We start from the raw sequence: 16,171 nt of genomic DNA, 5'->3' as shown, positions 1-16,171 counted from the left end.
GCATTTTACTACTCTGTATCATGCACACAGCATTTTAAATTAAAAATCCTTTGGGATCAAAAATTACTTGGTAATTGTTTTGGACAACAGAGTTTACGGGACAGGTGCTTGCTTAATAAATACATGGAGTACTTAAAAATATCTTAGAATGCTACAGCACAGCTCTGGAAATAATAATCATCTGAAAGCACCGTGAAACTACTTAAAATCAATTTTCCAGCTTTTGCCAAAATGGAGCACTTTTAGGGAAAAAAGGCTGTTGTGATGCAGAGGACAAACACATAAGACACACCAACAAAACTGCATGTCTTGTGACTGATTGCTGCGGTAACCAATAAATATCAAAATAATTAACGATGCAACTTCTTCCCATGTTAAGTCCTTTCAGTGCATTATATACCCTTTTCAGCTTTTAGACATCATCAGCAAAAGGGGAAAGAAAACAATGATAATCAGATATTTTAAACAAAACAAACCTCTGATGTCTGCCTTCATAGTAAGAAAATTGAGACACATTTAAATAACACCTCTTGCAGGTAATTTCACATAATTAGATAAATATAGGGAATCATTTAATGGAAGAAAAGAGAAAGGAGGAAAAATATGTATGTAGGAAGGTAGTACTTGTAAATTCTCCAATAAACAGAACAGATTTTCCCCTTACGGTTTAGCCATTAGTTTCCGAATTCAAATTCTATATGCAGACCAGATCGCTGTAAATTTGTCAGCCAACAGTCTTTTTAGGAAAGGCCACAAGCTTAGCTGACAAAGGTTAGGAAACCACATTTTGCTAGATCTTAACAGTTGCACAAGAATCAATCTTCCATCGCAACCAGACTGTTTTCTTTCCTTAGCAAGCTATAGAGAAGGGGGAGTGGGGGTGGAGAGAAGGGTTGATGGAGATTACTTAACTTTCAAAGACAGCAATGACAATAGGTTCTTTGGTTTCATTATGCAACTACAGAGGTCATTTCTATCCCATATTTTGAGAAAAATCAATTTGAATACACTATAGAACCAGGAAATAAAGCTATTATTATCACTGCCTAGACAAATTTCTTTAGCATTCAGGGACTGGTGGGATTTCACCGTCACTCTGCCGGAATACAACTGACTTGATGCAATTCCCACTCACAGAAGCGCTTCTCCCTTACCAACAATCTCACCAGACAGCTCCTATTCCTGCTTTTTAGGGCAGTCTCAGGAAACAGATGGGCAGAAAAATTACTATTGAACAGTAAGTGTTCATGCCTGAGCACAAAGAAGCCATGACACCTAATCATTATCAGCTGTGAAACCACAGTATGGCAAGCTCAGAATACCCACCTCTGAACAGAGGGAAATCGGGTATTTTTAGCAAGCTTATGGATGGCATTCAAAACTGCAAAGAATAAAGGTCACACTCAGATTTCCTTATGTCAGTGACATTCTCGCCAATTTCAGTGGCTACATCGGAGCAGCCAGGCAGGCGTGCTCAGCACTGGGCTTGCACCACCTCTCGAGTGTCCGGATGGGAGATGCCACCGGAGCACGCTTCAGTGCCGCTCAGGGCAGCATACCTGTGCTTCCTTCCCAGAGAAACCAGCGCGCAAAGGGACAAAGAGACATTAAAGGGTCAGGTCCCATAGTTTAGGCAAAGCCTCTGACAGTATGAATGATTGAAAGCTCTATGGAATTTTTATCGATTAGAAATGTAAAATTAAACCTTTTTCTTCCCTGACTCGAAATGTACTAATCCTGCCTTAAGGCAAATAATAGCCTGGACGACCTCATCAGATGCCGTTATCTTAAACTGATGACAAAACACTTGAATTTTATTCAATTTGCAATATTGTGGAACTCCAAGTCAACATTTACTGAACAAAACAAAGAACTCAATAAAAATAAAAAGAGAAGCAAAATGAAACCGCCCGAGAAAAAAATGCTTTAATTTATTGTAGGAGAAACTTTTACTGAGATAAGTTTTTTGGCTAAGTTAACTAAGCAACTATAACTTTGAAGAAATAGGAAGCTGAAATGGTAAAAGGGTACTCTCAGAAAAGATGACTAAAAATAACAATAGAGCAAATAAAGGCTGTAAAACACAGCGATAGGGAAGTTCCAAAAATACTTATCTGCAAGAGCAAAACAACATGACACCAGCTTGTGAAAACATTTTTTCAGGACTGTCGTGTTATATATTAAACTTTTTGGCATTTTGTGACTTGCTACATCAAGCGTAGCTGTATGAGAAGGGATTTTAGCCAACCGCTTTGAACAGATGGGAGCTGGCAGTCCTGCATTCCTGTCTCTGTATCAAGACTTCTCCCGGGTCTAGGGACACCTTATGGCCAAGCAGCTGATGTCTCCAGCTCTCTGAGGCCCCTCGTTCTGTAGTATCTGAGAGCTCCATCATTTTAGTGTAGCTAACCTTACCCCACCACCACCATAAAGGAACACAGGTTTCAGCTTCACAGCATACATGAGGAACTGAAGGACCTACACGCTGAGCCAGAACTCATAGGAAGCTTACAGTAGGGTAGGTGAATGGATGCTTGCCTCCCAAATCAGCTTCCTTGCTACTAGACTTCCTTTGCCTGCCTTTCTTCCAGAAAGGCTGACAGGCACAGGAACTTTTCAAAGGAAAAAAAGGCAAAGTAACTTCTGAAAAGAGTGTGTCCTTTTTCTGTAACTAGTGGAATCTTACAAAAACACATTAACATGTTTTACTCATTAGGAATCCACTGGCATCTCATGGAAAGCTGTAAAAACGTTCTTGAAAACAATTCAGATTTTCTGTTTTGTTCTCTCTTCCACTTTTAAAAATTGCTGAAGATATCAGCACAGAAACAGTTACTACTCAATCCTCACCTACTTACTCCATATGGAATACAGTGAGGTCATGTTCTCATTCTCATCTCTATAGCATCTAAATGGGATGTTATACATCAAAGAGAATGATATAATACAGGATACCAAGAAGCAAAAAGATGAACTCTCAACAATACAAATCTTGTTGGTATTCAGGCATCTTTAAATCTAAGGGACTGTAGAAACAAAACAGATACAATAAATGGGAACATGCCTAGAAGTACAATTCGTGTGCAACATTTCCCTTGAATATTTAACATTTTTTAAATGTGAACACATAAATGGGGAAGCTGTGTACAAAGCTATATGCATATACCTATGCTGCTTCCTCCTGCAGAGTCTCATCATTGTAATTTAATATCCTGCATTGTACATGAAAATATATCTATAGCGGCATTACTGGAAATTAACATACTACTTTTTTTCCAGAGTGAAAAATGCAAAAGGTTACCATTTTTTATCTGCAGATTTTGTTATACTCTAGATAAATAAACCTCAAAAACTGCATTCCAGAAAAAACACAACATAATTGCTTATGGAGATGAACAGACAATTGGACTAAAAGCATCATTTCCGATTCCGGAATGGTTCCACACTCAGGACATACCTTCTCTAGGCCAAGCCCATTACTTGAAAGTCCAGCAGACACCCAGCTGTAACTTTGCTACCCGACAACATCTTCGCTTTATTATTACCTTTGGTTCCAGTATACTGGATTCCTTTCCCCCATATATTTCAGGGCCCAAAGTGAACTTTCTAATGCAGAAATGACCTTTACATTGTCCATAGGTATTTCTTTAACCCCTCCCACCATGGAAGAATCCTAACATGAAAATGCAGGAATGGAGTAAGGTATTTGAAAGTGTACCAGAGGAAACAGAGAAGTGCCAGATAAGTTTGAAGACTGAGCCCAGCTGCGAGTTACTGAGATTCCTGTCCCACTAGTCCTGAAGCCTGGGCTGTCAACAATGCATAGAGAAGGTTTGATTGCCTATAAAACAGCAGAACTATACAATCCAGGACCAACAGGTGGATAAGACACAACTGAAAATCACAAAGAAAGAACTTTCTAGCTGCCTGCTACAGTGGAGGCAATACCAGTAGGTTTCCCTCTACAGTGGTTGCACATCAAAACTGCTTGCCATCTGAGCAAACTCAACTGCTAGACGTCAAGATGTATAGTATCTCTTGCAATTTCTTAATACTAAGATAAGGTTAAATATTTATCTCCAACAAACCTGGAAAGATTTTAAGGGCAACCACTGTAGACACATTACAAACCCAGTTAATATGCATGCATATATATCAATGCATATCCACATATTAACCATATGCATAGACAGCTTTTAGATTGAGTTGGATCTGGAACACTTCAGTAGACAAAGATGTACTGTATATGCATGTAATTTTTTTTATATAAAGAGAAAATACAAACCAAGATTAAATGAAGATGCATTTATTCTTGCCGATATGGGAGGAGACAGAACAGCAATTACAGAGCAAGAACATTAGTGAAATTTTTAGAATTGTGCCTATAAGCCACTTTAATCCTCCAAAGAACACAAAACCACATTTAACTTCAGCAGTTGCACTGAAACAAGCGAAGCTACTCACAGACTGAAAGATAAAGGAATATCTTCTTTTACAGGGATTTCAAACAAGTGTGCTTATTATCTCAGGCGATTTTTTGGTAAATGTCTGGTCTTTTTATTAGGATGCATGCAGAATTAAAATGAACATTAGAAATCTAGAACCAAATGCAAATCGGCCCAATTTTATTCCATGAATAACACAGAAGATTCAATTCTTAGATATTTCTTATTTGATTGAAATTGAAATCATAGAGAATATGGGTTTCGTAAATAGTTACCTAAAACGAAAAAGGTACAAAATAACAGAATCCAGATATTCCAAATATACATGGCACAATCAGGAAAGATAATCTTGGATGAAACTCTACTGTATGTTCTCTACTTATTCAACCTGCAGCTCCACTGTATACACTCTGCTTATTCAACCTTAGTCTTAGTCTACCATTTTAGACACCTGTAATTCCACAATGGCTGGTTTGAATATATGCACTATTTTTCATATAAGAAAGCTCTACTAGAAGCTCTGCAAATCTTGTTAAAGAAACAAAAATGACCATCTGCTCTGAGTTAACAGCAATGACTAACATTTTCTATCAAGGCGTGCCATTTCAGATCAGTCCAATGTGAATGCTAATTAAAATTAATTACACATGTCTCTGAAGATTTTTTTCTTAATATCCAGAAAAGCCAGAGACAACCTCTGAGACAATGTCATGAAATAATAGCACTTAAGGATTTTACCACCTAACTCATATAAGTGGCCTCCCAGGAGTATAAGGATCTTTTCAAGCTCACACACACAAATACACACACAAAACCACACAATTTTAAGGTGAAAATGAACAGAAGATACGCTGATCAGTATATAGCCAAGCCTGGACAATGAAGTATCTAGAGTTCTGTATGTAATCCAGAACAGAAATGCAGCCAAACCTAACATCACATAGGCCAAAATCTGCAGTAGTAACAGTAACTGGCACTAAAATATTCCATAACTCCCTGGAGAAGAAGGTTTGATCGTTTTCGTGGTGAGGGATGGAAGCCTGTTTTGGAACCTGCCTTGGGGCCACACAGACGCAAAAGCTGCTCACAGCTGTCAGTCCCTCCTCATGCATGGAGGCAGCACGTCTCCTGCTCCGGTTCTGTGCTTCTCCGGATCAGTTAGTGGGACCCAGACCTTGCTGAGTCACAGTGAGCAAGCAAGGTGAAGCTGTCCTGCAGGCTGAGTCAAGTTTACCGGCCATGACTTAGCCCATGCTTACAACACCTCTGTCTGTGGTAGGTGTCACTAACGTTTCAGATTCCACACAATCACTTAGGGAATTTTCTTCAAGTACAGTGTAACTATCATATTTAAGGTATGGGTTTGGCACCGCTGTTTCCCTTCCCTGAGAACCCCTTTTTGCTCTGTAATACCAGTTTTAAACCTTAATACCTGCACTAGCTATGCACCATACTATGTTTTATTTATCATACAAAGAATTCTTGTCAATAATGATAAAAAGGAAATATTCCAGAAAAAAAAAAAACCTTTTTTTTCTTTTCTTTCCCCCCCCCCTTTTTTTTTTTTTTAAATGGAATGGACTTGGGGGATAAAGGTTAGTTATTCCTTGGGTTTGTATATTTTTCGTATTCTTACATACTGTACTCACCAGCATCTTAGAAGTTTGTTTACAAACGTTATTAGCTTTTTTCTGGATTAAATTTGCGAGGTTTTTTTAATTAAATAGATTCTCATTCTTCCATTTCTAACAGAGAGGGCTCTGAATAGCTTACAGTCCAGCTCTTCCTGGGGCTTAGCTTTCTGAGTAATTCAAAAACAGTAACTAAACACACATCTCATCTTAGGCTTTCTCCTTTAGCCTGGCTTCCATCCAACACCTCCTCTGACCCGGTCTCCTTTCACTAGTTCCCTTTATTTTGGCTCTTGCCCAATTTCCCTTATATATGGATAGCAGTTAACCAGTTGCTGTCCATAAGAAGAAATTCAGGACTTAAAGCTCTAGTGCATTTGGAGTCCCAGAGAAGACTTGTACTCCATCCCCTTCTAGAGCAACACTCAGCCAACAACATGCACCCAAAATAAATACTGTCATACCTTTCACTTAGTAGACATAGCTTACTTTCCTGGGTGCTACTAGACAACACAGTTTCTTGTCCAATATGATTCCTGATAGTCAGAGTGTACTCAGGAGCCAGTAGCTAAAATTTATCATCTGGCACTTCTACTTCCAGTCCTATTGTGTGCCCTCAAAACTTCCTTTTGATCGCTCTCCTCTTGACATTCATCTGTTTCTCAGATTAAGGATCTGTTTCTACAATGAGTCTGCCCCAGACAGTCGGCTCTCATGCAGGGATGGTAGGTTCTGTCACACTGCTTCATGATTATCGAGGAGCATTCCGCTCTCGGGAACTTATTCTTGTGAAGGCAAACAGGAACAGTTCTGTGCTTTGAATTTGCTCCTCACATCCCCCTATCATACAGAACCACAGAGGTGAGGAAAGCAACACTGTTATTTGGTTTCATCTGGATCCTGGTTGGGCAGGAAAGTAAAAGACAGGGAGACTTGGTGGGATCTTCCTCTGCAAGGAAGGGTGAATTTCACACACTGGTTCTGCTTCTTTGGCTCCAAGGAAAGGAACGAGTCTGAAGAGGAACAGAGCTTCCTGCATAAGAAAGACTACTGATAAGGGACTCTCCATCAGGTAACTCTTCCTCATTGTACAGTTGCTACTCCCAGTATTGGTAGGAAAGGCCCGAAAATTCACCAACTCGCCAAACACTTCAGCCTACTACCATTTCATAACCCCCAAAATCTTTACTTAGTAGAATCTCTTCTCCCACAAAAGAGAAAGAATTCATCTCTCCAGAGTTGGAGGAGAGGTGGAAAGGAAGCTTTTTCTCTGCTTGTAGCAAAAGAAGAGAGTATCTACTCATCATTCCTCCTTTACTTAAAAGAGAAGTAGTATTTAGATGGAGTTGTAATACAGTAATACAATTTATTGACCAATAAATCAGGAAAAAAGTGCAACTGCTTTACTGCAAAGGCAAAGGATTACTGTAGAACAACACAGAATCTAGTAAAATAGTGCCATGTGGATCCTATAGTCAACTGGGTAAGATGAGAAATAATGACTGCTTACCCTTCTTAATTAGGGAGAGATGGGACTGTTGCATAGATCCTAAAGGGAGGCACATTTAAGACTACAGTTCTTGTCCCAGACTACAGTACTTAGCTAAAAGAAAAAGCACCAATCAGCAAATAATTTTTATAGGAAATACGTGGGGAATAGGCAAAGTGTTTGGAACGAAATCCTAGAAGGAAAGTAAACTTTCTGGGATGGGCAGAATCTGTCTTGTTTGTTCTTGAACTCTGCACAAGAGTCTTACACATTCATCAATGAGGACATCACAGGTTACTCTACTGTATGTAAGCACAGGTGCTGACAAAATCCTCTCTCCTCCATTCTTAGCTCTGCCTAAGAAAGTCAATGAGCGGCTACATCTACACAACTTCACATTATGTTCTGCAGCAGTACTGCAAACATTAGTTTCTTTCCTACAGTATAATTATTTTCAAATACTTTTAATATATTTGATCTCTTTTCCAGTCTAAAAAACTTGCCAGCGGTTTATGGTGGAGGAGAAAAGGACGGTTAACATAAAATAGCACTCGCTTTCTTGACAGCTTTAGGTTTAGACACATACTGCTTGACCCTACAGCTCAACTTCAGTTGCTTAAAGGCAGACTCATGTAGATGGACACGGCCAAAAATGATCCAGGAGTCAAAGAGCACTCACTCTAATAAACTTTGTTTTAATATCTAGTACTGCTAAGGTAAGTAAACTAGAGGAGTCCATCTCCAAAGGTCTTCCATGGTGTCTATAAATTAAGTAGATGGGCCCACTCAAAAACTTTAAATAAATTACTTAGTTTGCTGAAAAACAAAACTTACCCCCCCATTCTTTAAGCAATACTATATCTATTGCACATCAAGAGTTTTCCTTTCTTTTTTTCCCCTTTTAAAAAAATTTTAATTAGAAAGTAACAGGAAAAAAACTTAATTATTTCACAATGCAGCCTTTTCATAAACATACAATTATGTTCATTTCATGAGAATTTATCTTCACTGTGAAATCAATCGTCACAGTCTCCATTTACTATACATTACCAACTTGCATTTGATTCCTGTCAGGGAACTGTTGACTTCTGCAGTAAATCAAAATGACAGGTACTGTTAGTTTCCTTCTGCATCTATCCCCATGCCTCAGCTAACTCAAGATGGTTTTTCCTTCTATGCAGTGAAATGAGCATTTTCCTGGTAACTATATTTCAGAACTGGAAGGGTTTTCATAAATGGAAAAAATGCAGTGCATAATCCAGGAAACTATTGAAATGTACAGTATCAGAAACATATGGCTGTAGCAAATACCTATGCAGTGAGGGGCTGGGAATGAAAAAGAGAACAAGCTTATTAAAATTCTTCTCCTAAAAGGATTTTGCATGAAAATTAAAATACTTCAATTGAACATTAAGAAAGTTTGCATAGCCAATGAAAAAAAATGCTGCAGATTATGGGGAAAAAAAAAAAAAAAAAAAGAGATACAGAACAATCTCCATGCTATCATGGAAGCTGGAACAGATGATTTTGCCTTTGTTCTTTAATGATCTACATCTTAAACAGCAAAATGGTTCCATAACCAGAACCCTCAGTGGGCAAACTCAGAAAGAGAAAGCTGATTTCTTTCTCAATTGCTAAGGTTTTTTTAATTAAAAAAACCGCTGCCACCCCCCAAAAAAACCCAACCAGAAACTAAGTTAATTTTTACATGACTTTTGAAAGGCAAGCCATATCCCCCCCCTTCCAGAAACCAGAAATCAACGGATTAGCATAAAGCAAAACAACAACGAGACTCCTTATTTCAACAGATCTTTACCAATTCCCTGTTTCAGTTTCCCTAAGAATCTGGGACAGGGAACACTGTCCCCAGTTGAGGGCCAGATCACTTTACTCAAGCCCCAGTATCCTTGCTTCTGCTGACACAGTCTATGAATTTAGGAGACAGTGGAAAGTGATACTAAACTTGTTTTGACCAATTTGTGCCAGCAGGCAGATTTTTAGAAATATAAAAAATCAGCTGTTTTATAGTAACAGAGGAATTGCCGCTGTAACTAGAATTCAATAAATATTTCTTCAAGAACAACTTCTGCCTCCTTTTAAGCTGGAAGACTGTCTCCATAAACAGCCTCTCCCAAGGCAAAGTTATTTTGTTGTCTTATCACTGTGCTGTCATGTCTTAACATGCCCGTATAAATATAAGGATGTTTTTAGAGCAGCTTGCAGATGCTGGAGGGTCTACTCACAGCCCAAATGGGCAGGGTTATTACAGACATGGCAAACATTTTAGACATCTGATTTTGAAATCCTTGCTGTGCAGCGTGTATGAAGATCCAGTGAAAATGTGAATGTGCAGCTATATAACACCCAAATAAATCCCAAACTTGTCAATGGAAATGCATGCTTCTCTTGGATTTTCACAGCAGTTCAGTGATTAGTATTTAAGATGATGAAAATATTCAAAGCCATTAGCCAAAACAAAGGAGAAACAACAAGCTAAAATTAAGAGATTTCTCATGGAAGGAACTTAATATGTACAGCTGATATCAAGCCACCAGGACAAAGTTCTCTTTCTTGACTGATGTACGTGCAATGTTGGAATGATTCACACATCTCTACAGCAGAATAACCAGAATTACATTAATTTCCAGCATCTGAAGATCATTTATGCTTTTAAAAACATGAACAGTTTTCCAAAGCTTTTTTCTGTGCTCCAGAGATGCAAGTGGTCAAGTGTTTGAAATCTTATTCCTAGCAAGTACGTGTGTAACATACTTTCAAAGGGCATCTCCTGGCAGACAATGTCCACATGTAGGCTAGCTGAGACGTCAGCAGATGTAGGCAAAGCCTTCATGGGGTAGTTCAGAGGGAGACTCACATTGTGTCCTCATGTTTCTGGGGCCAGCAAAAACTTGACAGCCCAGAAATCCTGTGCTTTGCTTTTGCTTTGCAGGAGGGAGGGGCATTCCTTGCTTCTGAAAGGACTATTTCTGGCCAGTTCAGGAGCAACAACAGCTGGCTCTGCAGGGAGCCACATCCAGCCCTCAGCATCTTGAACAACATCTGAATGTATTGCCAAGCTTTGGCCATGCGAGGGGGGAGGGAGTGTGAGGGGACTTAGCAAAAGAGAAGAGAAAAACAAGGGCATCTATCCATGCTACAACTACAATTAATTTTACTTATTTTCCTGAAAAAGAACTTACAGAAATTGCACCTTATCTGCTGAAATGCAATTCCACTGAGGCAGCTGCAAACGCAACTCTCCTCTTCAGTAAAAATAAAATAATAATAAAATTTACATGTCACTTGTACGTCTTTAAGTGTTGTCACGTTTCCTTGACTTATTTGCGCACAGTAATCTGAATTGTCTGTGCATCAGGAGTAGGCTTCCACAGAGTACCCACACCACTTAAATCAGAGGATGGAGTCTGAAAGGAAAAGTATGAGGCAAACACTACAAAGCAAAGATTCTATTAATTAGGGAAGCAGAGGAATCTCATTTGTTCTCCATTCAGCAGTATTTAAACCCAAACAAACAACAGAATGACTCCCAAGATTACAGACAGGCAAGATTTTCCACTGGGGAAAGTGAAAAGCAATGACGCTTTTGTGATTTACACCAGTTGAATCTGGTCACAAGGTACAGAAGTCATGAATGTTTTGGTAAGCCTAGGTGATTGCCAAACAAAACAAAAATAGGATCAGGAGATGATTATTCAGCCATACAGAAGAACCAGATGACTAATCATGGAGCTGTTTCACCCCATGAGTGGCTAGGAGGACACTAACCTTTCGTCCCATGGTTATGCAACAGCAAAGAAGCAGATAAATCAAGAGTATCAAGATCTTTGTTCACTCAACATAGTGGAAATAGCAGAACTGCACTGCCAGTTATTAAAATGCTCAGTTAGATACAGTTTTATCTGCAGAACAGCACATTTTCTTACCTCTGCTCCGTGTTAAACAATGCAAAGATATGTTTGCTAGACATGAAGCTCTTTTCAACATCTCGCACTTTCAAGTTGTCCAAAGGAAGCATATACTTCTTCTCTTTTTCCTAGAAAAAAAAACAGATTAAAACGACACTATGTGAGAAGCCTCAAAGAAGCCTGATCTCAGCAAGCTCTGTTTAGTTGGTAATGCCTTCAGTACATTTATTATCATAAGGGAATATCCAAAATCGAAATGTCTGGTTATCTTTCATAGACATACCTGCAACAGAAATGTCAGTTCTGTTTTTCACTGACCCTTTTAAAACTTTTCCTAATAAAAAAATTTCAAACACATAAGCATCTACATTTATTATTCTTCCTTCCTCTGAATTCGAAAAAGAAAAGAGTCAGACTTAACTAAAATGAAAGTGTCTAATCAATACAGAACTCTTCTACCTTGTCTGCGTAACAACTGGACTAACCTGTGACAAAAAATTCATCTCTATCTAGAATTACTATTATTAATTATTTAGAGGTGGCATTTGATGAGCCCAGGCATAAATTTTCATTCCTCCAGTGGAAAATACAAAAATCATACAAATCAATCAAAATCATAGCATCATGGAGGTTTTATCTATACCATATACAAACAAAACCAGAATCCAATCTAACCAGCTTGTTTCTCCAAACAGCAGGAATGATCTATTCACTCTCGCTGTAGCCAACCCCTTTTGCATTTTCATCACAACTCTCCTTTACAGCACATTCTCTATAATTTCACCTTTTCTAGGTTTCTTGCTTCCTGTCACTCCAAATAAAGGACTAGTAACACTCTCAAGCTACTTTATGATGTCAGAACAAGAAAGCCCTAAAATTATTAGCTGTTCTTATTGTGTTAAACTTCCTTGAAGTCCTCATACGGATGGATAAACGAGGGCAAACCTCTCCATTTTGCTTTGCAAATACACCTGATGCTAAGTGATCCAAAGACAAGAGGGGCAACACTTGCACCCTCATACCCCCATTCTGGTTTTGCACATCACGATAAAATTGCTGGCAAGGGTACTAGCACGGTACAGAGTTTAACAGCTTTCAAAGGCCATTAAGGTACTGTTAAGGCTGGTGCCATTACCATGACAGCAATGGAGTGGGGAGAGGATTTATGCCCTGGAATTTGTGCAGCAGATACCAAATGGGGTTCTCGAGAATTTGGCTACCCAGTGACTCTATGGAAGTTCAATAAATCACCAAAGTTGGAAAGCTTAGCATTCCTTCACAGTCCCTTATCTGCCAACATGAAGCAGGACTGACTAGTGTCTGCCTAGCCATCATCAGAACTAGCTGTAAAGTCTAGCACCCATTGCACTTGCTGGAGAATTGTGAACTGGGACATCACCTACGGTGGTCGGCTCAAGTAAGAAATATGCATGTGATAATAGTTTATTGTATGCCATAAAACAGGGCAAAAGGGACAAACCAAACTAGGACTCATTTTTCTCAATACATATTTCCCAGAAGAAATACACAAAAGTAACTTCCACTGCACAGAACTGGAAGAAGTCCTAGCTAGACTGTGATGTGTGTACTGTGAGGGCAGATGCAATTCAACTTGGCTAAGCTTCAGCAGATTGCAAAACTAAACTGGATGAGAATGTACCTAAGCGTGAAACTATAAAAATACAGTGACGTGTCCAACAATGGCTCACTTTCCTAGACAGCTTCATAACAGGCCTCAGTAGGGGAAAAAGCATATTTCAAAGGCCCTTCTGGAAAACCATGGTTTCTACTGTCTTGTTTTGTTGAATACAAAAGTTACCAAATCCAGTGTGGGAGTATTACATAAAAAGTATCTGATGGATTTTCAAACTGCCTCTAGCTTAGCCATCCTAGAAATTATTCCCCCAAAAGATCATACATATGTATATTCTTCACTCTCTCATCTAACAACAATTCCAATGAAGGAGTCTAGTTCTGTGCCAGTCTATAGCTATTTATCACAGTTCATATCTATATTCTGCTTTCAGGGAATATATACTTTCTGAACCTTTGGGACTCTCCCTGAAGGGTGGGTATACTGTCATCCTTTCAGTAAGTATTACCACTGAGATAAATAAAACTAGCAAAGTAAATTCATAATTTACCAATAAAAAAAGTACATAAATAATAGTAAATGAAACTAAAGAACTTATAGATCAGATATTTATGTATAAAAATTAGAATTACACTGTCCTCTAATACTAATTTTTATTGATATGATCTGTTTTGATATTAGAAACTTATGTCCTAAATAGCTCTGGTGGCATTTAAAAGATAACATGACATGTTACCTTTGCTGCCATGACAAAGTGACACACACTTGAATAACATCCTAGCATATAAATTCAGGAGAACACATGTTAAACTTTGTATTAAAAGCAAATATTTTTTTTCAGTTGAAAGCTGGACTGCATGGTAATGTAAGAGACTTTGTTTTCTATTTCAAACATTTAAGACAGGTCATATATATAAAAAAAAAATCTTTTGGGCAAAAATATTAGTTACTTATTCCATCATAACTAAGAAAAAAACTAGATACACTTAATTTTTATTCTTTAAAACTTATCTTTCACTATTACAGAATATGCTTCTAATGATTTACTATTCAATTACCAGAAATTTAAGAAGTTTCTGATGAAGTGTTTGTTCTGACAGACACTATTTACTGACAAACCAAGCAACCACAGATGAGTAAAAATAGAAACTGATGAAAAAACTATACCAAGAATCTGATCATCTAAACAAAAATTCCACAAGCAGGAAAGTTTTATAAATGTTTGATGCCAAACTGTGAGAAAGTGTTTCTTCTATAGCCACCAGGAAAAAGGAAATGCCTACTGAAGGCTAAGAAGTGGTTGGTATTTATTTACATGGCCTCCTACCCACACGCTGAGACAGAGCAGTTTCCAAGAAAGGGAAATCATAGGGTGCCTATGCTTGAAGCTAACAGAGACAGCATGTCACATATGAGAGATCAGACCTAAATACTGCTTAACTCCAGGAGAAAGGTATTACTGCGATATTAAAGTGTGGCAGCAAAACCCATAGCAACTCTTTTTTTTTTTTTTTTTTCTCCAAACAAAGAGGAAAAAAATATATATAAATGGAGCATGAGCTAATTCAACAGCAGATGAGCCCAACATCATTTCAGCCTTAGCTCAATTAATATTATGTTATGGCAGGGCAAAAAAAGCTCCAGCCAGGACTATCTGTGCATGTTTCCCATCCTGAGAGGCTGACAGCATAAGAAACAGGGAATGTATGAAGCCTGGGAGGAATGGGGCTAGGCACACTTCTACAAGTGACGACACGCACATAACTGTGGGTCCAGTTTGTCCCCCTCAGCATTTGTTCTTTTTTATTTATAGATTTTTATTTTTATAATGGGGCAGAGAACTAAAGCGTGACATGAGGGGAAAAACCAGCACATGCTGATCTCATGTAGAGACTTTGCCTCTCTTTTTCCTACACGGAGTAGAGGAGAAGAAGGAAAAAGTGGGAGGTAGCGTGGCCCATTCCTGTCTCTGTGACATGAAAAAAAAAAATCCCCATAATGCACCTTAGAAAAACAAACCAACCTGTTAGCCTTGGGAGGCCTTCCCACCCTTGAGACGATGTTTCACCACTCGTGGGCATAAGTAGCACTCACATCCTTAATGGACTAGTTCTGTTCTCTGACAGGCGAGTACGCTGCCAGGAACTGACAGCATGATGTAAATATGCCATATTACAACTGCCCCTTCCTTCTGCAGTGTTTAAATGTACTAAAAATAAATACTGCTGAAGTCCAAAACGGCACAAGGGATGCAAAAGATACAACAGCAGCTCTCCTCCCCCCAGCAAGGTCGCAGCCAGCACTTCCAAGCTAAGGAACTTCACTTCGTTTTCAGCCAGGGGCAGAAATCATTCTCTGCTTTTGAAACTTCGTAGACTCCATCGGAACAGCAGAAGAAACAACCTTGGACACAATATCAGCTAACTAGATTATAAGGGGAACAGAAAGCATTTGCTTCAGAGAAAAGAGATTGTTAAATTACTTCAGCTTCTTCCAGTTATCAAAGGTGATTCTCATTTTTATTTGTCACTTCAAGATGGCTACTGCGCAACAGCAGCATGCAGGACAAACTCTACTCCCCATTTTGTATCCTGAGGAACAGAAGCAAAATTCATGCAGGACAACTCAAATATATGATGCTCAGATTCTGAAAGGCAGGTCTGAGTTGGCCTAATCACACTTTCAGTTATGTCATGGGGAATTGAGCTGGTTTGCTCACCACTTTGTAATGCTTTCTAGAACACCAGTTTCCAGCCATGGGGGTCATGACATCAACCAAAACCTGTCTATGCCGATTGTGGGGACCACAGATTCAAAGAAATCAAGCTCCCAACTGGAAGTGCAGGCCACACTGGAAAAGTTGGAACAAAGGCTGGTTTACAGCAGGATTCATTCTGTGCATCATTTGTACTGAAAGTACAATTCTCAAGGGTAATTACTGCGCACTGATAGCAAATATAGTAATCCATGAAATGCCTCTGCCGTTAGCATTAGGCGTTAACAAGTATTAGGCATTAATGAGGCACAATAGAGAACTACTTTAAAACGATAAACTGAGGAAGGACAGCTTTGAATTAAAGCTTGGG

At 38.8% G+C, this 16,171-nt stretch overlaps 1 protein-coding gene across 5 annotated transcripts in view; it reads right to left on the bottom strand.

Moving 5' to 3' along the window:
- Window positions 1-16,171, bottom strand: part of DNM3 (dynamin 3) — a 182,920-nt gene that overhangs the window by 57,961 nt on the left and 108,788 nt on the right. For all 5 annotated transcript variants that reach the window (XM_050900709.1, XM_050900711.1, XM_050900708.1 and 2 more), the window contains one exon: window positions 11,510-11,619. In XM_050900709.1, the coding sequence (XP_050756666.1) occupies window positions 11,510-11,619 (110 nt within the window). The remainder of the gene's footprint in view (window positions 1-11,509; window positions 11,620-16,171) is intronic.

The sequence above is a fragment of the Gymnogyps californianus genome, chromosome 8 (assembly GCF_018139145.2).
Source record: "Gymnogyps californianus isolate 813 chromosome 8, ASM1813914v2, whole genome shotgun sequence".
In the NCBI taxonomy this organism is placed as follows: domain Eukaryota; kingdom Metazoa; phylum Chordata; class Aves; order Accipitriformes; family Cathartidae; genus Gymnogyps; species Gymnogyps californianus.
The sequence above is the reverse complement of the archived record's forward strand: the minus strand, read 5'-3'. Positions and strand labels throughout refer to the sequence as shown.